Source organism: Carcharhinus amblyrhynchos, chromosome 13 (assembly GCF_965287045.1).
Source record: "Carcharhinus amblyrhynchos chromosome 13, sCarAmb.v2.hapA, whole genome shotgun sequence".
Lineage (NCBI taxonomy): Eukaryota > Metazoa > Chordata > Chondrichthyes > Carcharhiniformes > Carcharhinidae > Carcharhinus > Carcharhinus amblyrhynchos.
In genome coordinates, this window is record NC_137336.1 from 16,138,312 (window position 1) to 16,164,029 (window position 25,718).

The 25,718-nt window shown below is 42.6% G+C and overlaps 1 protein-coding gene across 3 annotated transcripts in view; it reads right to left on the bottom strand.

Annotated features, from left to right (window-relative positions):
• Positions 1-25,280, bottom strand: part of glra1 (glycine receptor, alpha 1) — a 144,974-nt gene extending 119,694 nt beyond the window's left edge. For 2 of the 3 annotated variants that reach the window (XM_080201340.1, XM_080201339.1), the window contains exons 1-2: positions 24,549-25,280; positions 22,544-22,671 (exon numbers count right to left, since the gene is read on the bottom strand). In XM_080201340.1, coding sequence (XP_080057466.1) covers positions 22,544-22,671; positions 24,549-24,604 — 184 coding nt within the window. In that variant the 5' untranslated portion in view covers positions 24,605-25,280. Of the gene's footprint in view, positions 1-22,543; positions 22,672-24,548 lie in introns of those variants that run through there. The other variant, XM_080201341.1, reaches the window with a different exon arrangement.
• Positions 25,281-25,718: the final 438 nt, after the last annotated feature.

A 25,718-nucleotide genomic window follows, 5' to 3' on the forward strand; every position in this document is an offset into this window, starting at 1 on the left:
GGCTTCTGCAGAGAGTAACAGGCTTGCTCACAATTTTGCAGGCAGAGTCCATATGGTGGGGGAAGGGGGGACCTGAAAACACCCTCAAAAGACGGATCTGAAACTCTCCCAGCTTCAAGTCTGCCCAGCACTGAGAAAGAGAATGGTAAAATTGCCCACTATAAGTGGGATTTTTATCCCACTCTGCGGCATGTTCTGCAGCAGTGGGAGATGGTACACGCTCACTGGCAGTGGGATCTTATGGTCCTGCTATTGTCAACGGGATTTCTTGTTGAATGCACCCCTCACTGCCAGAAAATTGGGGGTGCACCCGGGGAGGGGGGCAGGACCATAAAATCCCACTGGTGTGAACGGTAGCAATATTTCAGTGTTTGCCCCTTCCTGCTGCATTGGTTATCACAAACTGCTACACAATGGGCAAAATCAAGAGATTTTAAAAGTCCATGCCTGAAAATATTTTTAACAGACAGACAAAAGCCTGATTGCAAGTTGAAATGTTGGTGCTGGACATTGGAAAACTGTACACGACACAAAAAAAAATCGATAGATTCAAATGTAATTTCTTATTTCACTGGGTGGCACAGTGGTGCAGTGGTTATCACCGCTGCATCACAGTGCCAGGGACCTAGGTTCAATTCCCATCTTGGGTCACTGACTGCGCAGAATCTTCTCTCCATGTCTCCGAGTCCAAAAGACATGCTGATTATCTGCATTGGCCATGCTAAATTCACCCTCAGTGCACCCAAACAGGCACTGGAGTGTGGCGACTGAGGAATATTCACAGTAACTTCATTGCAGTATTACTGTAAACCTACTTGTGATACGAATAAATAAACTTAAAGCTATATCAAATGCAATATGTTGGGAATCTTTTAAGCAAAGGATAGGCATTTAGCCAGAAGGAAAGAATACTGTCATCCAGTCATCGGGGGTGATTTTGGAGCTATGTTTGCCGTGAGCTCAGAGACATGGGCGCAAAATCTAATGAGAATCGGAGAACAAGATTCTCACTGGGGAGATTTGTTCTCCAATTTTTTCTGTGCCTCACCGGTGCTGTAACCAGGCATTTCATTTCAATCTCATTTCAATATATTTTAATAAATTTTAATATAATTAGCAGGGTTCCCCCTGTCGTAAACTTCATCAATGAAGTTTACGACAGGTATTTAAAAATACCTATTTAGTAAAGGCTATAAATCCAGAAACCAAGATGCGGAGATGCTGGTATTGGACTGGGGTGGGCACAGTCAGAAATCTCACAACACTAGATTAAAGTCCAACAGATTGATTTGGTATCACGAATCTTTGGAGCACTGCTCCTTCATCAGGGTGAGTGGCCACTCACCTGATGAACAAACTAAGATGCAATGAGAAGGTTGCAAAACTTGCACAGTCAATTGTGCATTGGGCAAAAATTCACATATTCTGTGGTCCATGACAAATCAGAAAGTGCAAAAAGAGGAGGAACTCCTTGGCACTGCTCTGGTAATACTCCCTGGCATGGCTGTGCCAGGGCTATTCCAGGGGGCAGTGCCAAGGGGCCCTTTTGGGGAGTTCCGTGGGGAAGGAGTTCCCCTTATTCACGGAGGGGGGAAGTAATTTTTTTGTGCAGATTGGGCACCCTTTAAAATTGGTGCCCTGTGGAGCCCACATTGCTGGTTCTATAAGGCCATGCCCATCAATTTCAGAGACACCTACAGCACTTTTGCACTCTAAGTGCTGCATTGTCAGGTGAAAAATGCTGACCGTGCAGCCGGGGAACTCTACGTAAATATTGGAAAATTTTGCCCATCATCTCGTCCTGTGACTACCTAGTGTACTTACTAGCACTTTGCAAAAGTACATTGTCTGGTTGTATGTTGGTCATCTTTCTATATTAAACTTCTGCCACAGGATATAGGTGCTGAAAAGTCCAGCGTTTGTTGCCCACCCTCAATTGCCTTTGAGGTAAGTGACTTCCTTGGCCATTTTCGAGGGTAAATGGGAGTCACATGCAGGACATTCAGTGTTTCCTTCTCTGAATGCATTTTCGCAAGAATCAGTGATAGTTTCACAGCACGGTTTTGAAGAGTAGCTATGACTCCCAGATTTAATTAATTGAATTTCCACCAGTTGCCATGGTTGGATTTGAATCTGTGTCTCCAGAGCATTAGCCTAAGGTTCCGCATTACTAGTTCATTGACATTGCCGTCATACCACCATCTCCTCTCTGGGAATGGAAATAGGTCATACAGCAAGATGATGAGGTGAAAGAAACAATCATGGGAGAAACTTTAGAGGGTAGATAACCCTTAAAGCACAGACAAGTGAGAAGAATCCATGTCAAAAATCACCTAAAGTTCAATTATCAAATTGCACTGGGAATATGGAGATAAGACTGTTCAAAAATATTTCAGATCTACCAATTCATCTGAAATTCAAGCAAACAAAAACAAATATTCTGAAGAAACACAAGGTGGGATTTTCCAATCCCAGTGCAGTGTGTTTTCCAGGGATAGAACATAGAACATTACAGCGCAGTACAGGCCCTTCGGCCCTTGATGTTGCGCCAACCAGTGGAACCAATCTAATGACCCTCTAGTCTAAACTATTCCAATGTTATCCATATGCCTATCCACTGACCATTTGAACACCCTTAAAGTTGGCGAGTCCACAACTGCTGCAGGCAGGGCATTCCATGACCTTACTACCCTCTGAGTAAAGAACCTACCTCTGACATCCGTCCTATAATTACTACCCCTTAATTTAAAACTGTGTTAGCCATCACCATCCGAGGTAAAAGGCTCTCACTGTCCACCCTATCCAATCCTTTGATCATCTTGTATGCCTCAATCAGGTCACCTCGTAACCTTCTTCTCTCCAATGAAAATAACCTCAAGTCCCTCAGCCTTTCCTCATAAGACATTCCCACCATACCAGGCAACATCCTGGTAAACCTCCTCTGCACCCTTTCCAATGTATCCACATCTTTCTTAGAATGCGGCGACCAGAACTGTACGCAATACTCCAAGTGCGGCCGCACCAGTATTTTGTACAGTTGTAACATGACCTCACGGCTCCAAAATTCAGTCCCTCTACCAATAAAAGCTAACACACCGTACGCCTTCTTAACAACCTTATCAACCTGGGTGCCAACTTTCAGGGAGCTATGCACATGTACCCCGAGATCTCTCTGCTCGTCAACACTACTGAGTCCTTCCATTAGCCCTATATTCTGTACTCCTGTTATTCTTACCAAAGTGAATCACCTCACACTTTTCTGTATTAAACTCCATCTGCCACCTCTCGGCCCAGCTCTGCAGCTTAGAGGCAGCTTGCCGATGATTGACATTGGGATTTTCCAGTCCTGCCGAACTCTACGGTTTTTTTGTGTGACCTGCCACTTGCTCACAGGAATGGCTGGAAAATTCCACCCATTAACTCTTTCTCTCTCCACAGATATTGCCCCACTGTGAGTGTTTCCTGCAATTTGTTTTTATTTAAGATTACCAGCATCCACAGTATTTTGCCTTTGTACAGATATATATAGCTTACATGCTTGTGATAGAGGAGGCTGCATCTGGATCAGCTTATTTATTCTCTGGGATTTCCATCAATTTTAGTAAATTCTGAACATAACAATAGAGTTTTTATCCAGCAATGCTGGATAAACTCATGCTTTTTTTTTGGCTTGTTCTGAGGATATGGGCAATGCTGAGAAGATTTTTAATTTGGTCATTATGTGCAATGCTGGATTGTATCACTGTCATCTCTAGTTATCCTGAAGTGGTGACAGCAGGCTCTCTGCTTGGAAAATTGAAATCCTTGCTCCGGTGATGCTTCCAGAATGATGTTTCGTAGAAAAATCCCAAGAATTTACTCTCACGATAGAGTCGTAGAGGTTTACAGCATGGAAACAGGCCCTTCAGCCCAAATTGTCCATGCTGCCCTTTTTTTTAAACCTCCTAGCTAGTCCCAATTGCCTGCATTTGGCCCATAGCCCTCTATACCCATTTTACCCATGTAGTTGTCTAAATGCTTTTTAAAAGATAAAATTGTACCCGCCTCTACTACTACTTTTGGCAGCTTGTTCCAGACATTCACCACCCTCCGTGTGAAAAAATTGCCCCTCTGGACACTTTTATATCTCTCACTTCTCACCTTAAACCTATGCCCTCTGGTTTTAGACTCTCCTACCTTTGGGAAAAGGTATTGACTTTCTAGCTGATCTATGCCCCTCATTATTTTATTGACCTCTATAAGATCATCTCTAAGCCTCCTATGTTCCAGAGAAAAAAGACTCAGTTTATCCAGTCTCTCTTTATATCTCAAACCATCAAGTTCTGTTAGCATCCTAATAAGTCTCTTCTGCACTCTTTCCAGTTTAATAATATCCTTTCTATAATAGGATGATCAGAACTGCACATAATATTTCAAGTGTGGCCTTATCAATGTCTTGTACAACTTCAACAAGACGTCCCAACTCCTGTATTCAGTGTTATGACTAATGAAACCAAGCATGCTAAATGCCTTCTTCACCACTCTGTCCACCTGTGGCTCCACTTTCAAGGAGATATGAACCTGTACCCCTAGATCTTTTTGTTCTGTAAATCTCCCCAGTGCCCTACCATTAATTGAGTAAGTCCTGCCCTGTTTTAATCTACCAAAATGCATCACCTCACATTTATCTAAATTAAACTCCATCTGCCTTTTGTCAGCCTAGTGGCCCAATTGGTCAAGATCCTTTTGCAATCGGAGATAACATTCTTCACTGTCCACTATGCCACAAATCTTGGTGTCATCTGCAAACTTACTAACCATGCCTCCTATATCCAAATCATTAATATAAATGACAAGTAGCAGTGAACCCAGCACTGATCCCTGAGGCACACTGCTGGTCACAGGCCTCCAGTTTGAAAAACACAACCCTCTACAACCACTCTCTGGCTTGATGATGCAGCAACAGAAAGTCATGTCCAACTGCGATTGTGTGTGACTTGGGAAAAGACTTCAGAGATGATGGTGTTCCTATGAAATTGTTGCACTTGTGCATCTCAATGGCAAATGTTGCATGAGATGGAGGTTCTGTTGCAGGAACTTTGCTGAGTTGGTGAATGCAACCGGTAGTTTGTGCAATTTGCAGCCTCAGTACAGTTATGGTGGAGTGATTAGACATCAATTTATTATCCATCTCAAGCTGCTCCTCAGAAGACAAGTTAGGAGGATATCATGAGCCCATTATTGGAATGGAGTCATATTGAGATCAAATAGGTAGGATTTGCAGCTCCCTTGTTTCTTCTCTTCTAAGATGAAGTTTTACATTACCTAACAGATTCATGTCTTTCAATTAAGTGATTTTTCAATGAAGATATTAATTTCTCTCTGGGTCTGGGATAGCTGCCATCTTCCTCCTTTCACTTCTGCCCGTAAATAGCTCTTGAATATCTTTAGTAGTGAATTTTTGGTGCTACAATCAAATGTTCACATGAAAGGAAGACAGTGGAAGGGTAGTTTAAGGTGGACACAAACATGATCATTGAAAAATGTGACTGTTATCAGAGCAATGTTAATGAATTCAAATATTTAATTTTTATTAATATTCATTCATGCGATGGGAACATCAGTGGTTGGGCCTTCATTTATTGCCAATCCCAAACTGCCCTTGTTCAGAGGGCATTTTAAGAGACAGCCACATTACTGCAGGTGACTCTTAAAAGGTGGTGGAGTTGCGGACATAGAAATTGGTTGAGTTGCAGGTAGTGAAGAGGATTGTCAGAGGATATAGTAAGATATAGACTGGTTGGATACTTGAGCAGAGAAATGGTTGATGGAGTTTAATCTGGACAAGTGTGATATCATTCATTTTGGCGGGTCCAACGTATATAGGAATTATACAGTAAATGATAGAACTCTGAGGCTTATTGACAGGCAGAGAAATCTGGGCACATATGTCGTCCATCCACATATGAAAGTGGCAATGCAGGTGGATGAGATCATCAAGAAAGCATACAGCATGCTTGCCTTCATCGGTTGGGGCATTAAGTATAAAAATTGGGTGGTCATGCTGCAGTTGTACAGAACCTTAGTTAGGTCTTATTTAGAATATTGTGTACAATTCCAGTTGCCATACTACCAGAAGGATGTGAATGCTTTTGAGAGGGTACAGAAGAGGTTTACCAGGGTGTTGCCTGGGCTGGAGGGTATTAGAAACAAGGAGAGGTTGGATTAACTTGTTTTTTTTTCACTGGAACAATGGAGATTGAGGGGTGACCTGATAGGTGTTTACAAGATTATGAGTGGCATGGACAGAGTGGATAGTCAGACGCTCTTTCCTAGAGTAGAAAGTTTGAGTACGACGGAACATAGGTTTAATGTGTGTGGGGAAAAGTTCAAAGGAGATGTGTGAGACAGGTTTTTTACACAGAGGGTGGTGAATGTCTGGAATACGCTGCCTGGGGAGGTGGTGCAAGCAGGTATGATAGCGACATTTAAGGGGCTACTAGATGAATACATGAATAGGATGGGAATGGGTGGATACGGACTCTGCAAGTGCATATGGTTTTGGTTTAGGCAGGCATCACGATTGCCACAGGCTTGGAGGGCCGAAGGGCCAGTTCCTGTGCTGTACTTTTCTTTGTTCTTTGTAAGCCACACTAGGTAAGGACATTAGTGAACCAGATGGGTTTTTATAACAATCGACAATGGTTTCGTGGTTAGATTTATATTTCCAGTTTTTTTTTATTGATTTCAAATTTCACTATCTGCCATGTTGGGATTTGAACCCACTTCCCCAGACCATTACCCAATGTCTCCAGATTACAAGAGCGGTATTACAGCTATGTTACCATCTCCCATTATGATGTATATGTTATGGGCAGCACGGTAGCACTGTGGTTAGCATGTCTGCCTCACAGTGCCAGGGACCTAGGTTTGATTTCCGACTTGGGTCACTTTTTGTAAGAGTCTGCACATTCTCCCTGTGTCGACATAGGTTTCTTCTGGGTGCTCTGGTTTCCTCCCACAGTTTGAAAGACGTGCTGGTTAGGTACATTGGCCATGCTAAATTCTCCCTCAGTGTACCTGAACAGATGCAGGACGGGGGGGGTGCGATTAGGGGATTTTCACAGTAACTTCATTACAGTATTAACGTAAGCCTACTTGTGACACTAATAAAAAGAAGTTATTGGAAACTTCACATTCTTTACTGGGAAATATTGGGAAGTCCAAAGTCACTTTAGGGCTTCCTTTAGGGAAGGAAATCTGCCATCTTTACCTGGTCCGGCCTACATGTGACTCCAGACCCACGGGTTCCCTGACAATTATCTGTGGCTGAATCAGATTGTTCACATCTCAGGTGCTGTACTTCACCGGAAGGTGAGATTTCAAACAGAAGTCTACACCATGATCAAGACCGCCTGCGTGAATTTCAGTTTTATCCAATTCCTCCCCCGCTTCAGCTCATTTCTGCTGAAAACCTTCAATCACGGCTAGGAATTTCTGACCCCCTCTGCAGTGGATTTTCTGGTGACAGAAGCTGCTCACTGTTGGCCACTGGCAGCGTTTTGCAATCCTGCCACATTCAATAGCCATTTGTGTTGCTCGCCAGCCATGCCAGCGGGGTACCCGGCTGGCCAATGGCAACCCACCTTTGCTGTCAGTAAACCCACCGGGGGGGTTGGGGGGGGCGGTGCGTGAGGAGGTGAGAGTGGAGGGGGATGGGAAGAGGGGGTGGGGCAGTGAAGGGGGATGGGGGGGAGAGAGAGGATGTGGGGAGAGGGGAATGGGAGGAGAGGAGGATGGGGAGATGTAGTGAGGGGAGAGGGGGGTGGGTGGGGGGGGGTGTAGTGGGGGAAGAGGGGTTGGGGGGAGAGGGGGTAGGGGAGAGGGAGTTGGGGGGGGGAGAGGGTCTGGGGGAGGAGGTTTGCTGGATAATCCCAGCTCATGCCTTTGTTTCTTCTAGACTTAGCTACACCAATACGCTGACTAGTCACCCTCCGATCTTGCAAACCGCGTAAAGTGAAACGCATTTGAAACTCTGCTGCAGGAGCAGCATGGTAGCACAATGGTTAGCACTGCTGCTTCATAGCGCCAGGGTCCCAGGTTTGATTCCTGGCTTGGGCCACTGTTTGTGTGGAGTTTGCACGTTCTCCCCATGTCTGCGTGGGCTTCCTCCAGGTGCTCTGGTTTCCTCCCACATTCTGAAAGACACGCCGGTAAGTGCATCAACCTGAACAGGTGCCAGACTGTGGCGACTAGTGGAATTTCAAAATAACTTCGTTGCAGTGTTATTTGTGACGAATAAAGTTTAAACTTGCACCTTTCACTCATCAACCCTGTGCTTTGCTGACCTGTGTTGGTCCCTGGACGGGTAGTGCCCCAAATTGTTTTCCAGAACCTTGCCATCGCCTACCTCTGCAACCTTTTCCTGCCTAACAAGCCTTTGGGATATTTGTGGCACCTCCAATTTTGGCCATTTACACATCCCCCATTGCAATTTCTCCACCACTAGTGGATGCACATTCAGTTGATTAGTGCCAAGCTTGGAAATTCCCTCCTGGGCATTCTCTCCCTCTGTGTCACTTTCTCTCTCTTTAAGATCTTCCATAAAACAAATCAACGCTTTCGCTGAATGGGTTAAGAACATGAATTTAAGATGCATGGCCAAAGAATCAAAGGTGATATAGGGGAAACGCTTTTTACACAGTATTTGGTTAGGATCTGGAATGCACTGCCTGAGAGTGGAGGCAGATTCACTCATGGCTTCTAAAAGCAATTTGGGTAATTATCTGAAGAGAAAAAATTACAGGTGTATGGGGGTAATGGCAGGGGAGTGAAAGTTCGTTTTGCAGAGACTCAGCATAGATACATATGGCCAACAGTCTCCCCATTCTATGGTTCTATTTCTGTTTGAAAAGGCTCATGTGAAGTGCCTTGGGACATTTCACTGTATCAACGGCGCTATGGAAATGCGAGCTGTTATTGTTGGAGCACGATGTCTGGTAAGTGGCACACAGTAAAGCAACCAAGAATGATGTTACAAGTGGTATTGTCAAAGGACCTGATAATATCCCTAAATCATGATAGATTAAAACATTATCCAGCCCCTGGGGCTCTTCCAGACTATTACACTTATTCCGAGACAGCTGCTGATTAAATAATAAACACTGTTTTCAGTTCAGTGAACTGTTCATATTTTGCTTATGCGGATTTTCTAATTTAGCTGCATGGGTTCAAATCTGTTAGTCTCTGAAAATATGATACTTTGATTTTTTTTTCCATTTCTGTCTTTTTTAAGGCTGTGGTTTGGGCAACGTGAGTCAAAAACAAGGATGTAGCGTATCGATGCAAACACGACAATGTCCCACCTCAACATTGCAACTTGAGCCTACACATCTAATCCGTTGTTTTTGCACAGACCAGGAAACAATAAGACAGGCTCTCACATGTAAAAACTCAAACTGAAATAAGGAGTTTCACAAAGAGTGTTGAATTGAGGTAGCATAATGTGAAAGCAATAAAGATGAAATGGTGTTACCAGGAATTCACTGCTTGATGGAACTGATACAACATTATATGGAACCAATAAAACAAATTTAGCTGAAGCAATTTCCCAGAGTCAAGTACATTAAATATTCTTTAGCCAGTGCAGTGAAAGCAGCAATTTGAGTTCCTTCATTATTTGTTCTGGCTGGCCAGGTTTAAGGAAAAGTACAGACTCGCAATGATAAATTCTGAACACCAAAAAGCATGCTTCAGCAATTGGTGAGATCCATTTTACCCGTAGACACAAAACATATTTCAAATGTTTGGAGTTTGAAGAATGGAAAATTCTAAACATTACAAGCCTTAAATCTCCGATTATAACATTTGCAGCAAAACCTTATAGAACTATAGAATCCCTACAGTGCAGAAGGAAACCATTCAGCCCATCGAGTCTGCAACGACTCTCTGATAGAGCATCTTGCCATGGCACACTTAATCCCACTCCCCCATCTTATTCCCGTAAAAACCATGCGTTTACCATAGCTAATACATCTAACCCGCACAGCTTTGGACTGTGGAAGGAAACTGGAGAAGATCCACACCGATATGGCATCGAAATCTTAGTTCCTTGTTATGATTTCTAAGTAGGGACTAACATGACAAAATTGTTTCATAAAGCTACTGTCTCACACTGTATTATTATGGAACAATAAACCTTCCCCCTTACTGCACATACTAACTTTCATTTTCAGAATTTTGGACAAGTACTGAATTTGTACACTGCTCCACCTCCTGTGACTTTTCCAAGCGATTAACCATCTATTGTTAGGGAGTTAGGTTCTCATGCACTTCCATAGGAACAAGAGAGGACAGTTTCTGCCTCACTGCTGTCTCAACAAAGGCCATGTCAAGCCAAATGGATTTCTAGTTCAGCACATTTTATAGGAAGTCTGTCTCAGGCTTTATGACACATCCAGATTTAAGTGTAGACAATTTGGATATTTGCTGCAGCTTTTGCTTTAAAACTGGCACAAGGAAATGAAGTGTTTATTGCCAGAAAATGTTATATTTCCCAACAGACTAATAACAGTGAAAATCTAATCAGTAAACAGTATTTAAAGAGTCTGTCTGCCATCTTATTGAGGTGAGTGGTGATAAAATGGCATTATCAAAGTCTATGATAAAGCCACTTGCAATATTAATCCATGTTATTTTAACATTTCAGCCTATGCAACATCATGTAACTCAACAAGGTTGAGTATCTAGAAGCATAGTGTTATGACTCTATGGAAAAGATTCACAAATAATTGTGCCACTGACTTAGTATACAATACTGTGAAACCACAGCACATTTCAAACATGTGTAGGTTAGGTCGATTTGCCATGTTAAATTGTCTTCAGTGTCAGGGGGATTAGCAGGGGAAATGAGTAGGGTTACAGCAATAGGGTCTGGTGGGATTGTGATCAGTTTAGACTCGATAGGCTGAATGGCCTCCATTTGCACCATTGGGATTCTATGATTCTACGATTCATTCCTCGATATTCACAATTATCCCTTGCAACTCAAGCTGATGTATCTTTCAATTAAGTGTTTGGTGATTTCACCAAATGTCCATTGTTCCTGTGTAAGCCGGGATCTGATCAATCTATCCGACCAGGATGCAAGGAAATATCACAGTCACACCCATTAGCCCTGGCAGCAACCTCATAAACCTTCTTTGCACTCCTTTCAGGTTATCAAGGTCTTTCCTATAACAGGGTGACCAAAACTGAATACATTACTCCAAGTGTAATACTCTGGTTTTCTTATTCAATGTTGCACAGATTGTTTTTCATTCAGATACAAATCGGTGTTTAGAGGTTCCATATCACATTTGTGCCAAATATTCAACTTCCACATGTTATCGTCAATTACTATAAAGTAGCTTACTTGTATCCTTTTGTTTTTGTAAGTTGAAAAATATCAATTTTAGTAGAGGCTCAGTTGTGTTATTTTGTAAATAGTTGCACAGTTCATTTATGGACTAGGAAAATTGCTCACATTTGATAATATATTGCACACTAAAAATGTGACATCTAGATTTCAGGTACTGTGTCCATTACTGTTTAATTATAAATCAGACATTTTAGCCATGATAGTGTGACCAATTTCTATGCAGCACTTTCTCAGTAAGAATTATTGGGTAGAAAAAAAAGGAAAAGTTATTGGGTAGAAAGGTAACATTGATATGGCAGATGAATATGGACAAAGAGGGCCGCACCTGCGCAAGGATATTTTGGCCCTGGAGGGAGTGCAGAGGAGGTTTACTAGGCTGATACCGGAGTTGAGGGGATTGAGCTATGAGGAGAGGCTGAATAAACTAGGCTTGTACTCGTTAGAGTTTAGAAGAATGAGGGGAGATCTCATTGAGACGTATAAGATGATGAATGGGATGGATAGGATAGAGGTGGAGAGACTCTTCCTGCTCAAAAAAGACAGTAGGACTAGGGGGCACAGCCTCAAGATAAAGGGGAGGCGGTTTAGAACGGAGTTGAGGAGGAACTTCTTCACTCAAAGGGTGGTGAATCTCTGGAATTCTCTGCCCGTTGAAGTGGTGGAGGCTGCCTCGCTAAATATTTTTAAGAAGCGGGTTGATGGGTTTTTGATAAGAGAAGGGATTAAGGGTTATGGGGAGAGGGCGGGAAAGTGGAACTGAGCCACGACAGATCAGCCATGATCTTATTGAATGGCGGGGCAGGCTCGAAGGGCTAGATGGCCTACTCCTGCTCCTATTTCTTATGTTCTTATGTTCTTATGTTCTTATGGAGGCATAAGATATTAACAGGTACAGTTTTTACAGTGCCATTAACAATGGGACGTGATGGCCTAGTGGTATTGTCACTAGATTATTACTCCAGAAACTCAGCTAATGTTCTGGGGACCAGGTTTGAATCCCACACGGCAGATGGAGGAATTTGAATTCAATAAAAACATTCTGGAATTAAGAATTTACTGATGATCATGAAACCATTGTCGATTGTCAAAAAAAAACATCTGGTTTCCTAATGTCCTTTAGGGAAGGAAATCTGCTGTCCTTACTTGGTCTAGCCCACATGTGATTCCAGAGCCACAGTAATGTGGTTGACTCTCAACTGAACTCTGAGCAAGGGCAATTAGGGATGGGTAATAAGTGCTGGCCAGCCATTGTTGCCCATGTCCCATGAATGAATAAAAAAAAGATAAAAGCAACTTACTGTGGACACAGAAAAACAGAAAATGCTGGGAAAACCTCGATCTGGAGTTGCCGGCGTTGGACAGGGGTAGGTAAGTAGTCTCACAACACCAGGTTAAAGTCCAACAGGTTTATTTGGTAGCACGAGCTTTCGGAGCATTGGCCCTTCATCAGGTGAGTGACTCAAGTGATGAAGAGGCAATGCTCCACAAGCTGGAAAAACCTTAGTAGGTCTGACAGCATCTCTGGAGAAAGAATAAAGCTAATGTTTTGAGTCTAGCTGACTCTTCATCAGAGCGGAAGATAAAAAAAAGGATGAAATTAGGGTGTTGGGATGAGGAAGGGAATAATTGACAAAGATGTCATAGACAAAAGGGCAAAGGGGATGTAAATGGTGGTGTTCATAGTTAAGAAGGGTGGCAATAACAACAGTTAAGAGCTCAGAATGTGTGATCAGAATGGTTACTATCAGCACCCTTCTTAGCCATGAGTACCACATTCATTCCCTTTATCAGTTTGTTTGTGAGACCTTTGTCAGTTACTACCCTGCCCTCACACCCCACATCCTAAGTGAATAAGTCACATCCTTTTATTGTCTTTAGCTCTGACAAAAGGTTATCCAGACATGAAACATTAGCTCTATTCTCTTTCCAGAAATGCTGCCAGAACGCTGAGACTTTCCAGCATTTTCTGATGATGTTATTCATGATAGAGGGGGTATAAATATGATGCATATATGAGGGAGACAAATATATGCAAATTGTTTGAGGACATTTGGTAATTCAGAACAGTGAAGAAGGACAAAGTAGGACAGGTTCAGGGATAACAAGGATAACCATGAAGGGTAAAGACAGACATTGGGCAGTAGTAATAGGCAAGGGTAGAAGTATGAAAAGAACATGTGTAAGAGAATGGAGAAATTCATTGCACCAGAGAACTTGAAGTTCAGCAATTGCCTCAAAGTGAAATTCTGCTCTAATCTAAACTTTAAGGTTTTCACAACTTCTACAATTCTTTGAAATTGAAAGTCAGATTGCATAAACTAAAAATATTACAAAAAATCTTTAAATCCAATGCCAAAATTCTAAAGGTTAACTCCAGCACTGTAAATGCCTGGCAAGTTAGGCTATATCTTTTGAATCTTCAGTATTTTTGTCTTGTTTCAATGAATGTAATATTCCATCTCACCAGGATTTTTAAGCATCTGAAATAGCCACAATTTGCTGATAAATTCTTTGCACCTTGCACAGATGAGGGAAGTCCAATTAAGATAATGCATTTTGTTCACAACAGTTTCTACAGTGGAATACATTCACTGCAATGAATGCTATCGCTGCTTTTTAAAATCTCATTTCTATATCACTATATTTTGCTAATCAATAAATCTGCTTTGATTTTGATCCAGAATTTCCTTAAAGTTTAAAATGTGGGTACTGTCCAAGCCAGCCAAGGTGATGTTGCAGTTTTCAAAAGGCAATTTATGGAAACTTTTTTTAACAAAACATTCCTGTGCCAAACGACGGCAAACAGATTGGACTATTAATCAAAGTTTCAGCTATGTTATTTCTGTGTGGTTTGGATCCAGCTTACTTCACATTTCACTAATGACACCAGGATATACATAACTAGTGCTACGTAAACTACACAAAATCCCATTTGCCTTATTCGAATCGTGGCATTTCAGTGCAAATTTGGCAGCACGATCATTAGTTATGACATGCACAAAAAGAATGATAATCACAAATTGTTAAAATGCTTTCAGAAAAAATGTGTTCTATCTAACATAGAAAAAAAATTCAAAAAGTTATTCATAGAATCATACAGGGCAGAAGGAGGCCATTCGGCCCATTGAGGCTGCACCGACCACAATCCCACCCAGACCCTATCCCCATAACCCTCTGCATTTACCCTAGCGAGCCCTCCTCACACTAAAGGTCAATTTAGCATGGCCAATCCACCTAACCTGCATATCTTTCGACTGTGGGTGGAAACCTGAGCACCCGGAGGAAACCCAGACAGACGCGGTGAGAAATGTGCAAACTCCACACAGACAGTAGCCTGAGCAGGGATATTATTAAATAGCTTGAGATGATTTTATTAATACAATTTGCAAGTTTGTTACAAATTTGGATGCCTAAAACAAGACAAAAATTTATTGCGATCAATAATCATCATAAAAATCCTGTATTATTTAATATTTTCATGATTTTTGCAACGCACTGGGATGGGATCCAATTAGAGATTTGTTTGAAGATGATTTTTTTTCCTGTTTCGCCTTGCGCATACTCAATCACTCCGGTTTTTCATAAATGTTTTCGCTGCTTCCATTAGCAACATTTTATTTGCTTCTGCTTGAGCACCAACCACGGTATAGCTACAATCACAAGCTTCAAGTCAAGAACCATGGCTGCAGTCAATCCTTCCAATGCACTACAGGTTACACTTCATGCAACATTTGTGAACAAGAATTACTTACTTTCCTGAAGGAGAAAAGGAAAATGTTTTGTTTTTGACCGACATAAATTTTTTATTTTGTTTAAAAACCAGGAAAGTCTTGTTCTGAGTTAATTGTTTTCACTCAGGATACTACAAGGAATATTATAATTGGATACAGTGCCCCAAGCTTCAAAGGGGGAGAAAAAAAATCAACCAGGGTTCCCACTGTTGATCACACTTCTGCCACCTCTGCCAAAAACGTCATGTGCAAATGCCAGCAGACTTGGAGTCATAGAGCAATTCAGCACAGACATCTTCCACACTTGACATTTCGGCCACTATTAGTGTCATAGTCACTATTGTTAATTGTTTAAATACCATTTTAGCTTTTATTCAAGAGTTACTTATATATTGGGTCCCAGACGTGATGGAATACTCTTCACTTGCCTATTGCTTCATAACACTCAAGAAGCTCAACACCATCCAGGACAAAGCAGCCCGCTTGATTGACGGCCCAATGACCACCTTCAAAATTCACCCCCCTCCGCCACCAAAACACAGCGCTGGCAGAATATACCATCTACTAAGGTGCACTGCAGCAACTCCCCTTCGACAGCACCTTCTAAATCCATGAACTATATTATATAGAATGACAAGGACAGCAGGGGCATGGGAACATCACCATCTGTAAGTTCTTTTTCAAGTCCTACACCATTGTGTATTCAAACTATATCACCATTTGTTCATTGTTACTGGGTCAAAATCCTGGAAATCCCTTCCTAATAGCACTGTGGGCATACGACACCAAATGAATAGCGACAGTTCAAGAAGGCGGCTTACCACCACCTCCTCAAGGGCAATTAAGGTTGGGTGATTAAATTCTGGCCTAGCTAGGGATACCCATATCCTCCAATGAATGAATTTAAAAAAAATCAATTTTTCTTTTTAGCATTTCATTGAGCTTTTCAGAATAAGTAACTCGAATCTAGAATTCTCATAAAATCATAGAATCCCTACAGTGAAGAATGAGACCATTCAGCTTATCTAGTCAGCACCGACCACAATCCCACTCAGATCCTATGACCATAATCCCATACATTTACCTGAGCTAGTCCCCCTGACACAAAGAGGCAATTTAGCATGGCCAATCCACCTAACCCACACATCTTTGGACTGTGGGAGCAACCAGAGGAAACACTGCAGCCATGGGGAGAATGTGCAAACTCCACACAGACAGTCACCCAAGCCGGGGATTGAACCCTGGCCTCTAGTGCTGTGAGGCGGTAGTGCTAATCACTGTGTCACCATGCTGCCCCTGTGCCACTGTGCCACCTCTCTGTAACAATTCTATAATAAAAAGGAAGCTACTTATCCCATTGTGTCTCCATTGGCTCGATACATTTCATATTATCTTCTTTCCCTTTCCCCATATTAACTTTTTTGAAAATATTTATCTATTTCCCTTTTAAAAGTTATTCTAGTTGCTACTTCTATTATGCTCCAACATGCTATATTCCAGCAACCCTCAGTATAAAGAATCCTTTCAAATGTCTCTTCATTCTTTTGATGTTTCTATAATTTTCACTGGAAAGTTCCCTTTTAATGCCCATCCCTAGATACCGTAAGAGAATTGTGTAAGTCCTTAGTTTTAATTGGTTTCTAGGCCAATTCCGAGGACACCAAGATTCAACCATGCAAAACGGAGGCCAAATAAGGTAGGGCAGCAGGTCTCCTTCATTCATGAACCCATTTGATTGATAGAACTATAGAATGACATTGCATAAAAGGAGACCATTTAGCCCACTGTCTATCTGAAAGTGTTATCCTTAGTTTCATGCATGTGCTCTTTCCCCAGAGCTCTATGATGTTTTCCCTTACATGTTTTTACCCAATTCCCTTTTGAAAATTATTGAAACAGCTTCCATCTAATTTCCAATGTCATTTTATTAAAAATACACCTGCACCCGCTCCATGCCCTTCTAAAATAGGACAACCCAAACAAGGCACAATACTCTAGATACAGCCTAACTGATGATATATCCTATATCCTTTTTAATAGTTTTATTCACTAACATGGAAGTTGTTAACTTGAACCTCAAATTGAAACCTGAAATTTCACCCTGGGATTGGGAACCTGAGGCTGGATGAATTTCCAGGTACAATCCTGCGTCGTGTTAATGCCCAATGTGGTTTTTGAAGAGCAAACCCATTTGTATCCAAAATGTACGTTTGCCATATAATTCAGGCTGATGGGTAGGCAGGCACCCAAGATTGGAGGGCCAAGAGGAGGCTTTTGAGCACTCCCAGATCAGCAGCCCCACTGCCAGAGATTGCCACTGCCAATACAGGTAGGAGGGAGAAGGGCGCCCTCTAAAAATAATTTAAACACTTTTTAACATTAAATAAGGCTACAGCTGCCAAGCCATCATCATGGAGGCTCAAGCCTTTCGCAGGACAGCCAATGGCCACAGCTATGAAATGGCCTATTCCCTAGGCTCCCCCACCCCAGTCTGCCACTGGGTGGTGGTCTCCATCTCTTGGTTGTATCTCAAGTCAGTGCAGAGCCTGTAAACTGATTGGGCATGTGAAGACTGCCTTTAACAGGCCCTTTAACTGGCTTAATGGGTTACCATCACCTGAGGCTGGGTATTCTTGGAATAATGTTGATGCAGAGGAAGGACAGCAGCATACAGGCCTGCAATTTCCCGCTAGTGGCTGGTGAGTTACAGTCCCACCTCCACGGTCATTTAAACATTTGCCCCCAAGTCTGCGCATGCACACAAGTAGACACATTGATACTCTGCCTCCAATACTCAAGGCTAAAACATTTATATAATACATAAACTATGGTCTGAAAACTGACCCCATATCCCCACCACGCTCCCGCTCCCCAGGAGAAACCATATATTTTTCTATTTTTCCTATTTTATGCTGCTATAGAGTCATAGAGGTTTACAGTGTTATCGGACAACAAATTTTATGAAATTGGGCACACAAAATGGAAGCAGACTAAAGTTACACTCAGAGCCTCTCCACTAAAAATCACAAAGTAACAGACACCGATCAGTAGGCAAGGGCATGCTTTTAGAATGCAAATGAGGGCCAGCACATAAGGGAAGCTGGACAGGATGGCACCTACAGGAACTGAATCTCCACCCCATCAAAATCAGCACTTTTAAAACAGTCAAACAACCCAATGGAGACGTCTAAAATTAGCATAGTTAAGGAAACATTCCTGGCCCCTCAAAACCTCTTTTGAGATCAATGACACACCTATGGTTCAAACCCCGGAGATTCTAGACTATTAAATAACCAATCAGACAAAACAATTAACACACACCTAAAACAATTTCCTCAACACTTGAAAACACTGAGACGGGATGGCTAAGTTCGAATACTGTAAATAAAGAATTAGCATTTGAATCGCATACTGCACCGAAGTTCAGGTATAACTATAGCCTGCTGTGAGGGACGGGCAGAGCGCTTTCGGGACAGTCTGATTGTATGTCCTGACTGTGCTCCTCCGTCGATGTAAAAGAAAATAAAGCTGTGCCGTTATTGAACTTCACCCTGAGTCCGTAGTGGTCGTTTCGCCCACTCGCGCTAACAACATCATGGAAACAGGCCCTTCGGCCTAACTTGTCCATGCCACCCTTTCTGTTTTAAAACCCCTAAACTAATCCCAATTGCCTGCTTTTGGCCCATATCCCTCTACACCCATCTAAATACTTTTTAAAAAACAAAGTTGTACCCGCCTCTATTACTACCTCTGGCAGCTTGTTCCAGACATTCACCACCTTCTGTGTGAAAAAATTGCCCTTCTGGACACTTTTGTATCTCTCCCCTCTCACCTTAAACCTATGCCCTCTAGTTTTAGATCCTTCTCCCTTTGGGCAAAGATATTGACTATCTAACTGATCTGTGCCCTTCATTATTTTATAGACCTCTATAAGGTCACCCCTCAGCTTCCTATGCTCCAGAGAAAAAAGTCCCAGTCTATCCAGCCTCTCCTTATAACTCAATCCATCAAGACCCCATAGCATCCTAGTAAATCTTTTCTGCAGTCTTTTTAGTTTAAAAATATCCTTTCTATAATGTGATCAGAATTGCACACACTATTCCAAGTGTGGCCTTACCAATGTCTTGTACAACTTCAACAAGACATTCCAACTCCTGTATTCAACATTCTGACCGGTGAAACCAAGCATGCCGAATGCCTTCTTCACCACTCTGTCCACCTGTAACTCCACCCTCAAAGAGCTATGAACATGTACCCCTAGATTTCTTTGTTTTGTAACTCTCCCCAACACCCTACCATTAACTGAGTAAGTCCTGCCCTGGTTCAATCTACCAAAATGCATCACCTCACATTAGTCTAAATTAAACTCCATCTGCCATTCATCAGCCCACTGGCTGAATTGATTTAAGATCCCATTGCAATTGGAGATAACTTTCTTCACTGTCCACTACGCCAGCAATCTTAGTGTCATCTGCAAACTTACTAATCATGCCTCCTATATTCTTATCCAATCATTAATATAATTGACAAATAACAGTGGACCCAGCACTGATCTCTGAGGCAGATGGCTGGTCATAAGCCTCCATTTTGAAAAACAACTCCCTACAACCACCCTCTGGCTTCTGTGAAGAAGCCAATTTTGTATCCATTTCGATACCTCACCCTGGATCCCGTGAGATTTAACCTTATGCAACAACCTACCATGTGGTACCTTGTCAAAGGCCTTGCTAAAGTCCATGTAGACAACATCAACTACATTGTCCTCATCTACCTTCTTGGTTACCTCTTCAAAAAACTCAATCCAATTTGTGAGACATGATTTTCCACTCACAAAGCTGACTATCCCTAATCAGTCCTTGTGTCTCTAAATGTCTGTAGATCCTGTCTCTCAAAATACCTTCCAACAATTTATCCACCACAGATGTGAGGCTCACTGGCCTGTAGTTCCCAGGCTTTTCCCTGCAGCCCTTTTTACACAAAGGCACAACATTTTGCCACTTTCCATTCTTCAGGCACCTCACCCATGATGATTCAAATATCTCAGCTAAGGGCCCCACAATTTCCTCCCTCGCCTCCCACAATCTCTGGGATACACTTCATCAGGTCCCGGGGATTTATCTACCTTGGTGCACTTTAAGACTTCCAGCACCTCCTTCTCTGTAATACATACACTCCTCAAGACATAAGAACCTAAGAAATAGGAGCAGGAGTAGGCCATCTAGCCCTTCGAGCCTGCTCCACCATTTGATAAGATCATGGCTGATCTGAAGTGGATCAGTTCCACTTTCCCGCTTTCTCCCCATAACCCTTAATTCAATTGTCTGTCAAAAACCTATCTACCCGTGACTTAAATATATTTAGCGAGGTAGCCTCCACCACTTCAACGGGCAGAGAATTCCAGAGATTCACCACCCTTTGAGTGAAGAAGTTCCTCCTCAACTCCGACATCACTATTTATTTCCCCAAGTTTCCTAACATCCAGGCTTTTCTCAACAATGAATACCAATGAGAAATATTCATTTAGGATCTCACCTATGTCTTGTGGATCCGTACATAGATGACCTCGTTGATCCTTAAGAGGCCCAACTCTCTCCCTTGTTACTTTTTTGTCCTTTATGTGTTTGTGGAAGCTCTTTGGGTTCTCCTTTGCCTTACCTGCCAAAATCTGCCTTTTCTGCTATATTTGATATCAATCACATAATTGTTACCAGTAAGCCTCCTATGATAAGCTTTGTTATATTATTTTTATAGACAGCATCCACTGCATTTCTTTACTAATACATTTCATTATTTATTTCTTCAAGGCCTGTATACGCAAGAACTGAGTTCCATACCTATAATGATCTTAACAGGAGGCAGCGTTAAAACATTCATTGGAGTGATAAACCTGAATGTCACCTGATTTGTTGTTGCTTATGCTGAGGCATGACACATTCTTTATTTCCTTCCTTAGTCAAAATCAAAGCAACTTTGATGGCATGACTGAACATAAATCCAACAATAACCCAAAGCAAAAAAATGCACATATATTAACATTAAATTGATGCTGTCACTCAGATCAGCTATAAGAATGGTACATCTGAAATACAGAAATACCATACTATTATGGAGCTGGGCAGGGTGGCGGGGGGGGGGGTCTGTTGTGGTGAGATGAGAGTCAGTTATATTACTCAGCAAATTAAAGGAGCTTCATCACTAATTTAGCAATATTTTACACCAGGAAATCGGAAAATGTTCCCAGTTGCCTTAATTGGTGTACAAAGTTTAAGAATGGAGCAGTAATAATCTTTTCTCCTGAGCATAATACTGATGTAGATGTGAACTATGTGCCCTCGTCAATACTCACTAACGGCTAAACTCAACTGAACAGTTGATATGTAAAGGATCACCAGAGGATTGTAGAAAGGGTTAGAATTTGCTAGACTTGGATGTACTTGGGCAGCACGCTGGCACAATGGTTAGCATTGCTGTCTCACAGTGCCAGGGATCTGGCCTTGGGTCACTGTCTGTGCGGAGTCTGGACCTTCTCCCTGTGTCTGCGTGGGTTTCCTCCGGGTGTTCTGGTTTCCTCCCACATGTGGGTTAGGTTAATTGGTTGTGCTAAATTGACCCTAGTGTCAGGGGCATTAGCAGGGTAAATATGTGGGGTTATGGGAATAGGGCCTGGGTGGGATTGTGGTCATTCAGACTTGATGGGCCGAATGGCCTCCTTCTACAGTGGAGGGATTCTATTTTCAAAGTTCTGGATCTTATACTTTAGTTTGGGATGCATGTATAGTCAATAAGTTAAAGATGGTAATTTAGAAAGAAACTGTGTGTACAATACCAGTGAAAAACATTTTAACAAGATATCACAATGACAAAGTAACAGCACAAAGTAGTTTCAATTGATTTTATTGGCCTAAAACTGTTTTTTTTTAAATTAGTCAGTTAAAATCATGCTGCAAGCTTTATATTAACCAGAAGTATACAGTGAGTAGGAAGGATAGCTTCTTGAGGTTCCTTTAGTATAAGGTGCAACCCCCTCCAAAAAAACCCTTCATTTTGGACACAAGTGGCAGTGTAATTGCCAGCGAATGATACCGGCCATAACTCACTATTGATATGTAGATTATTGTTTCGGTTATATTGTAGTTGTCAACTACAAGCTCATTTCTTACCCCCCAAAAATAAAAAGAGCATGAAAGGAAAGCCTCCTTTGATTGTGCAGGACTCACTGAATCTTGCTCACTGGATATTTTCAAATGTGTTGACTTTCAGCAGCAGAGGTCTGACACTGGCTACTGTACAGAGTTTAGCCTCGGTGTGTACAACTCGTGATTTATGTCGGCCGCATTGCCGCAAACATTTTTTTTCTCTCCCTCTGTGTGTGTGTCTGTGTGTGTGTGTGTGTGGAGTGTTTTGGAAAGAATACCTTTGAAATTCGGCCTGATCCTGGCATCATATCCGGATGTCCTGCCCATCAGCTTGTCCAGAAAGTCGGATGGTGAGGGGGGTTTGGCGGCAGCTCTGGCCGCGTGTACCTCTTTGGACGTTGCCAAGCTGCAGAGAGGAGGGGAGAAGGAGGGGTAGAGGGGGAAACACATAGAAGAAAATGGTAAGGTCAATTAGAAATCTGGAATGCTCGTTACCCTGCTCAATCCTCTTACTGGTCACACTGCAACACGTCTCACTGAATACGAATTGATATTAAATGAATGCTGCTGATAAATGAAAGGTGTAAAGTTGACCGTCATGCGCTTGTTTTTAAGTTACGAGCTTAATCGAAATATATAATTCTAATGATCCGCTTTGCTGTTTATTATGTTTCTGTACAACCCTCCCGCACATGATTTAACACCTTAGCAAATTAAAAAAAAACTCTCTCCTAAATGGGTAGGACATCAGATAGCTCTTAAATAATTGCCACCCTCCCCGCATTCTCACAACCGTGTTTAGCGACGCCTCAGTCCACTCCACAGTTCCTGGTTCGCTACTTTGCTGAGCTAGAGAAATATTGGTGACCCCCTCCCGCCCATATTGTCAGTCACTGGGGTGGGCACAGTAATTGTACAGTAACACGGGGTGGTAATGGGTCAAGTTTCCAATCTAACCTTTCTGCATTCGCTAACGCCTCCATCCCCCCATCAAGTGCTAGGGAAAAATGTGTCTCCCGCGAATTATCATCTGCACCAAAATGAGAAGTCATTTTTTTGGGGGGGAGATATTAGCGGAGTGGACGTCACGCAAGAGAGGTGCAGAATGCTCGTTTTAAATAATAATAATTTGTATTCCTGAAGCGCAACTTTTATTGTCCAAGTGATCAATGTCTGCTCACAATTCTCCATTCCAAATGAGAAGCGCTATAGAAGGATGATTGGAGCATAGATTTCAATTAGCCGGCTTTGTGCAGACGCCAGCAATGTGTGCCATTTCCACATCAACATTAGCGCCAAAATGTGCAAAGAATGCAAACCAGTCTCAATGATCTCGCCACCTCCAGTCCTGAGGACCAGAGGAGCGCTACCTGTCCGATGCTAATACTGCCCAACACCTTAACATTGCAGCAGCAGCAGCGGCAGCGCCGATGCGCTATTTTACACGTTTAAATCAATATGACCCAAGGGGTGAAAATGGGTCCTCACCCCCGCACACACACACACACACACACTCACAAGGAGCAGAAGCGAGCGATCCAGGAATTCGGGACTATTTTAATTATATAACTTAATGGTGTATTAAACTGAGTGAATTCACGGTGGTACCAACGGGTGCAAGAAGCACTAAAACTTTCATTTGACAAGATGCACTCAGCCCAGACATCAAATCCATTGCATCAGTGGATATACACATTAAAATATCGCCCCCCCCCCACTTCACACACAAACACATTCACTGGACATTGCTTGAGTGTGCGTTACTGTATAAGACATGGAACATTTTCTATTCTAGCCCAAACAGTGGGACCAGTTGCAGCAAACGAGGGCACGAAAGTCTTTCTCTTTTTCAGAAGATGATGATGGGGGTTTGACCGTTCTCCGGCACACTGGAGACGAGCCGCCGGGAGTTGGCGCTATTGCCCAGCTAGCCTGGGCCAGCTCCACATCCACTGCGGTCTAATCCAATGCAGCACAAATTTCAATTGTAGCTCGGGCTGTGCACGGTCATCCAGCCGAAAATGAGATTACCCCCGCGCGTCCCGTCCCTCCATGGTGATTTGGCAAGACAGATATAATCTCTTTGGGAACGGGGGTGCCCTCCTCAAACGGCGAACGGGCAATAATCCCCAGCCTGTACATTTTATGACACACACATACACACCAAATAAAAAAAAATGCAATCATGCACCATCCTGCCAGCAATTCATTAGGCTTTTAATTAAACGCGCCCCTTTCCAAACCGCCAGTTATTCTGTTAAATAACACACACAAACGTCTTACCTGAAAAATACAATTGTTTCCCACAGGTAGAGGCGGAAAGCGGCTAGGCTGCACATCTTCGAAGCCTAGATGTTTGTTAGAAAGTGCTTTTGATGCAGGTGTCGTTAAGAATCTCCAATAGTCTTGGGGTTTATTTTTGTTGTTGTTGTTGTCGCTAGCTCTCTCTCTTCCCTCTTTCCCCTCCAAGATCTCGATTCTTTCAGCGTCCTGGGATAAGGTAATAATAACGTGATGTTTTCAGCACCCTGGACAGGTCCACTGCTAGCTCGGTTAATGTTGGAGAGGCTTCCAGTTTAAAAAACAGAGGGAGATCTTTTCCTCCCTCCACCCCCTCCCCCCCTTTCCCTACTAAATTATTACGTTATTTTTTATTTCGTAATAATAATTCTTTTCTAAAAAAAAGAAAAAAAACGCCACAAGTTTTCTCCTCCTGGCAATAGTTCCTCGATCGCTCCTCCAGTCCCAATACACTTTATCGAACAGAGAGATATCCAAAGGTATTTGTTATGGGTCTGGATTTAGACATAGCTACGGCTGGTCCAGGTAACATTTGGCACTTTCAGTGCTGTCTTTTTTGCGGGGAAAAACGCAAACCCGAGATTATTGCTGCTCTGAAAATAAGTCCCATCGCCTGGGGTGACTGAAGAGAATAAGCCGAGGGGAGGTTTCATGGCATTTAGTGATGCTGGGGGTCTGGCTCCTTCGCTTTCCCTATTTGCCCTACATTACTGTGTTGGCAGTTGAGTTATGGGGATTTTTTTTTACTGCAGTAATTCTAAACTCTCACACTCCCGAAAAACTTCGTCTGGCAGCAAACCCGCCCCCTTCGCCTCCTGCAATTGGTTCAGACACTTTGTTGACATTTTTTTTGCTGCACTCTGGGAGTTGAAGTGCTTTCTCCAGCCCTCATCTCATCCCTGTCCGGCCTCACTTTCTGGGAACTGCATTTCCCGAGGAGCTGAGCGATTGGAAAGCTCCCAGCCTGAATTCGAGGACGCTCTGCGGCTGGGTTGTGTGTGTGTCTTTGGACTTGTGCGAACGTTTCTGAACTTTCTCCTGCTACATAACATGGCAAGATGCTTAAATTGGGTGCACCCAGGTTGGGCCGGTTGTGGACGGCGAGGTAAGTTTGTTTAGAAACAACCAGAAGCAACTTGCTTTAAAATCCCC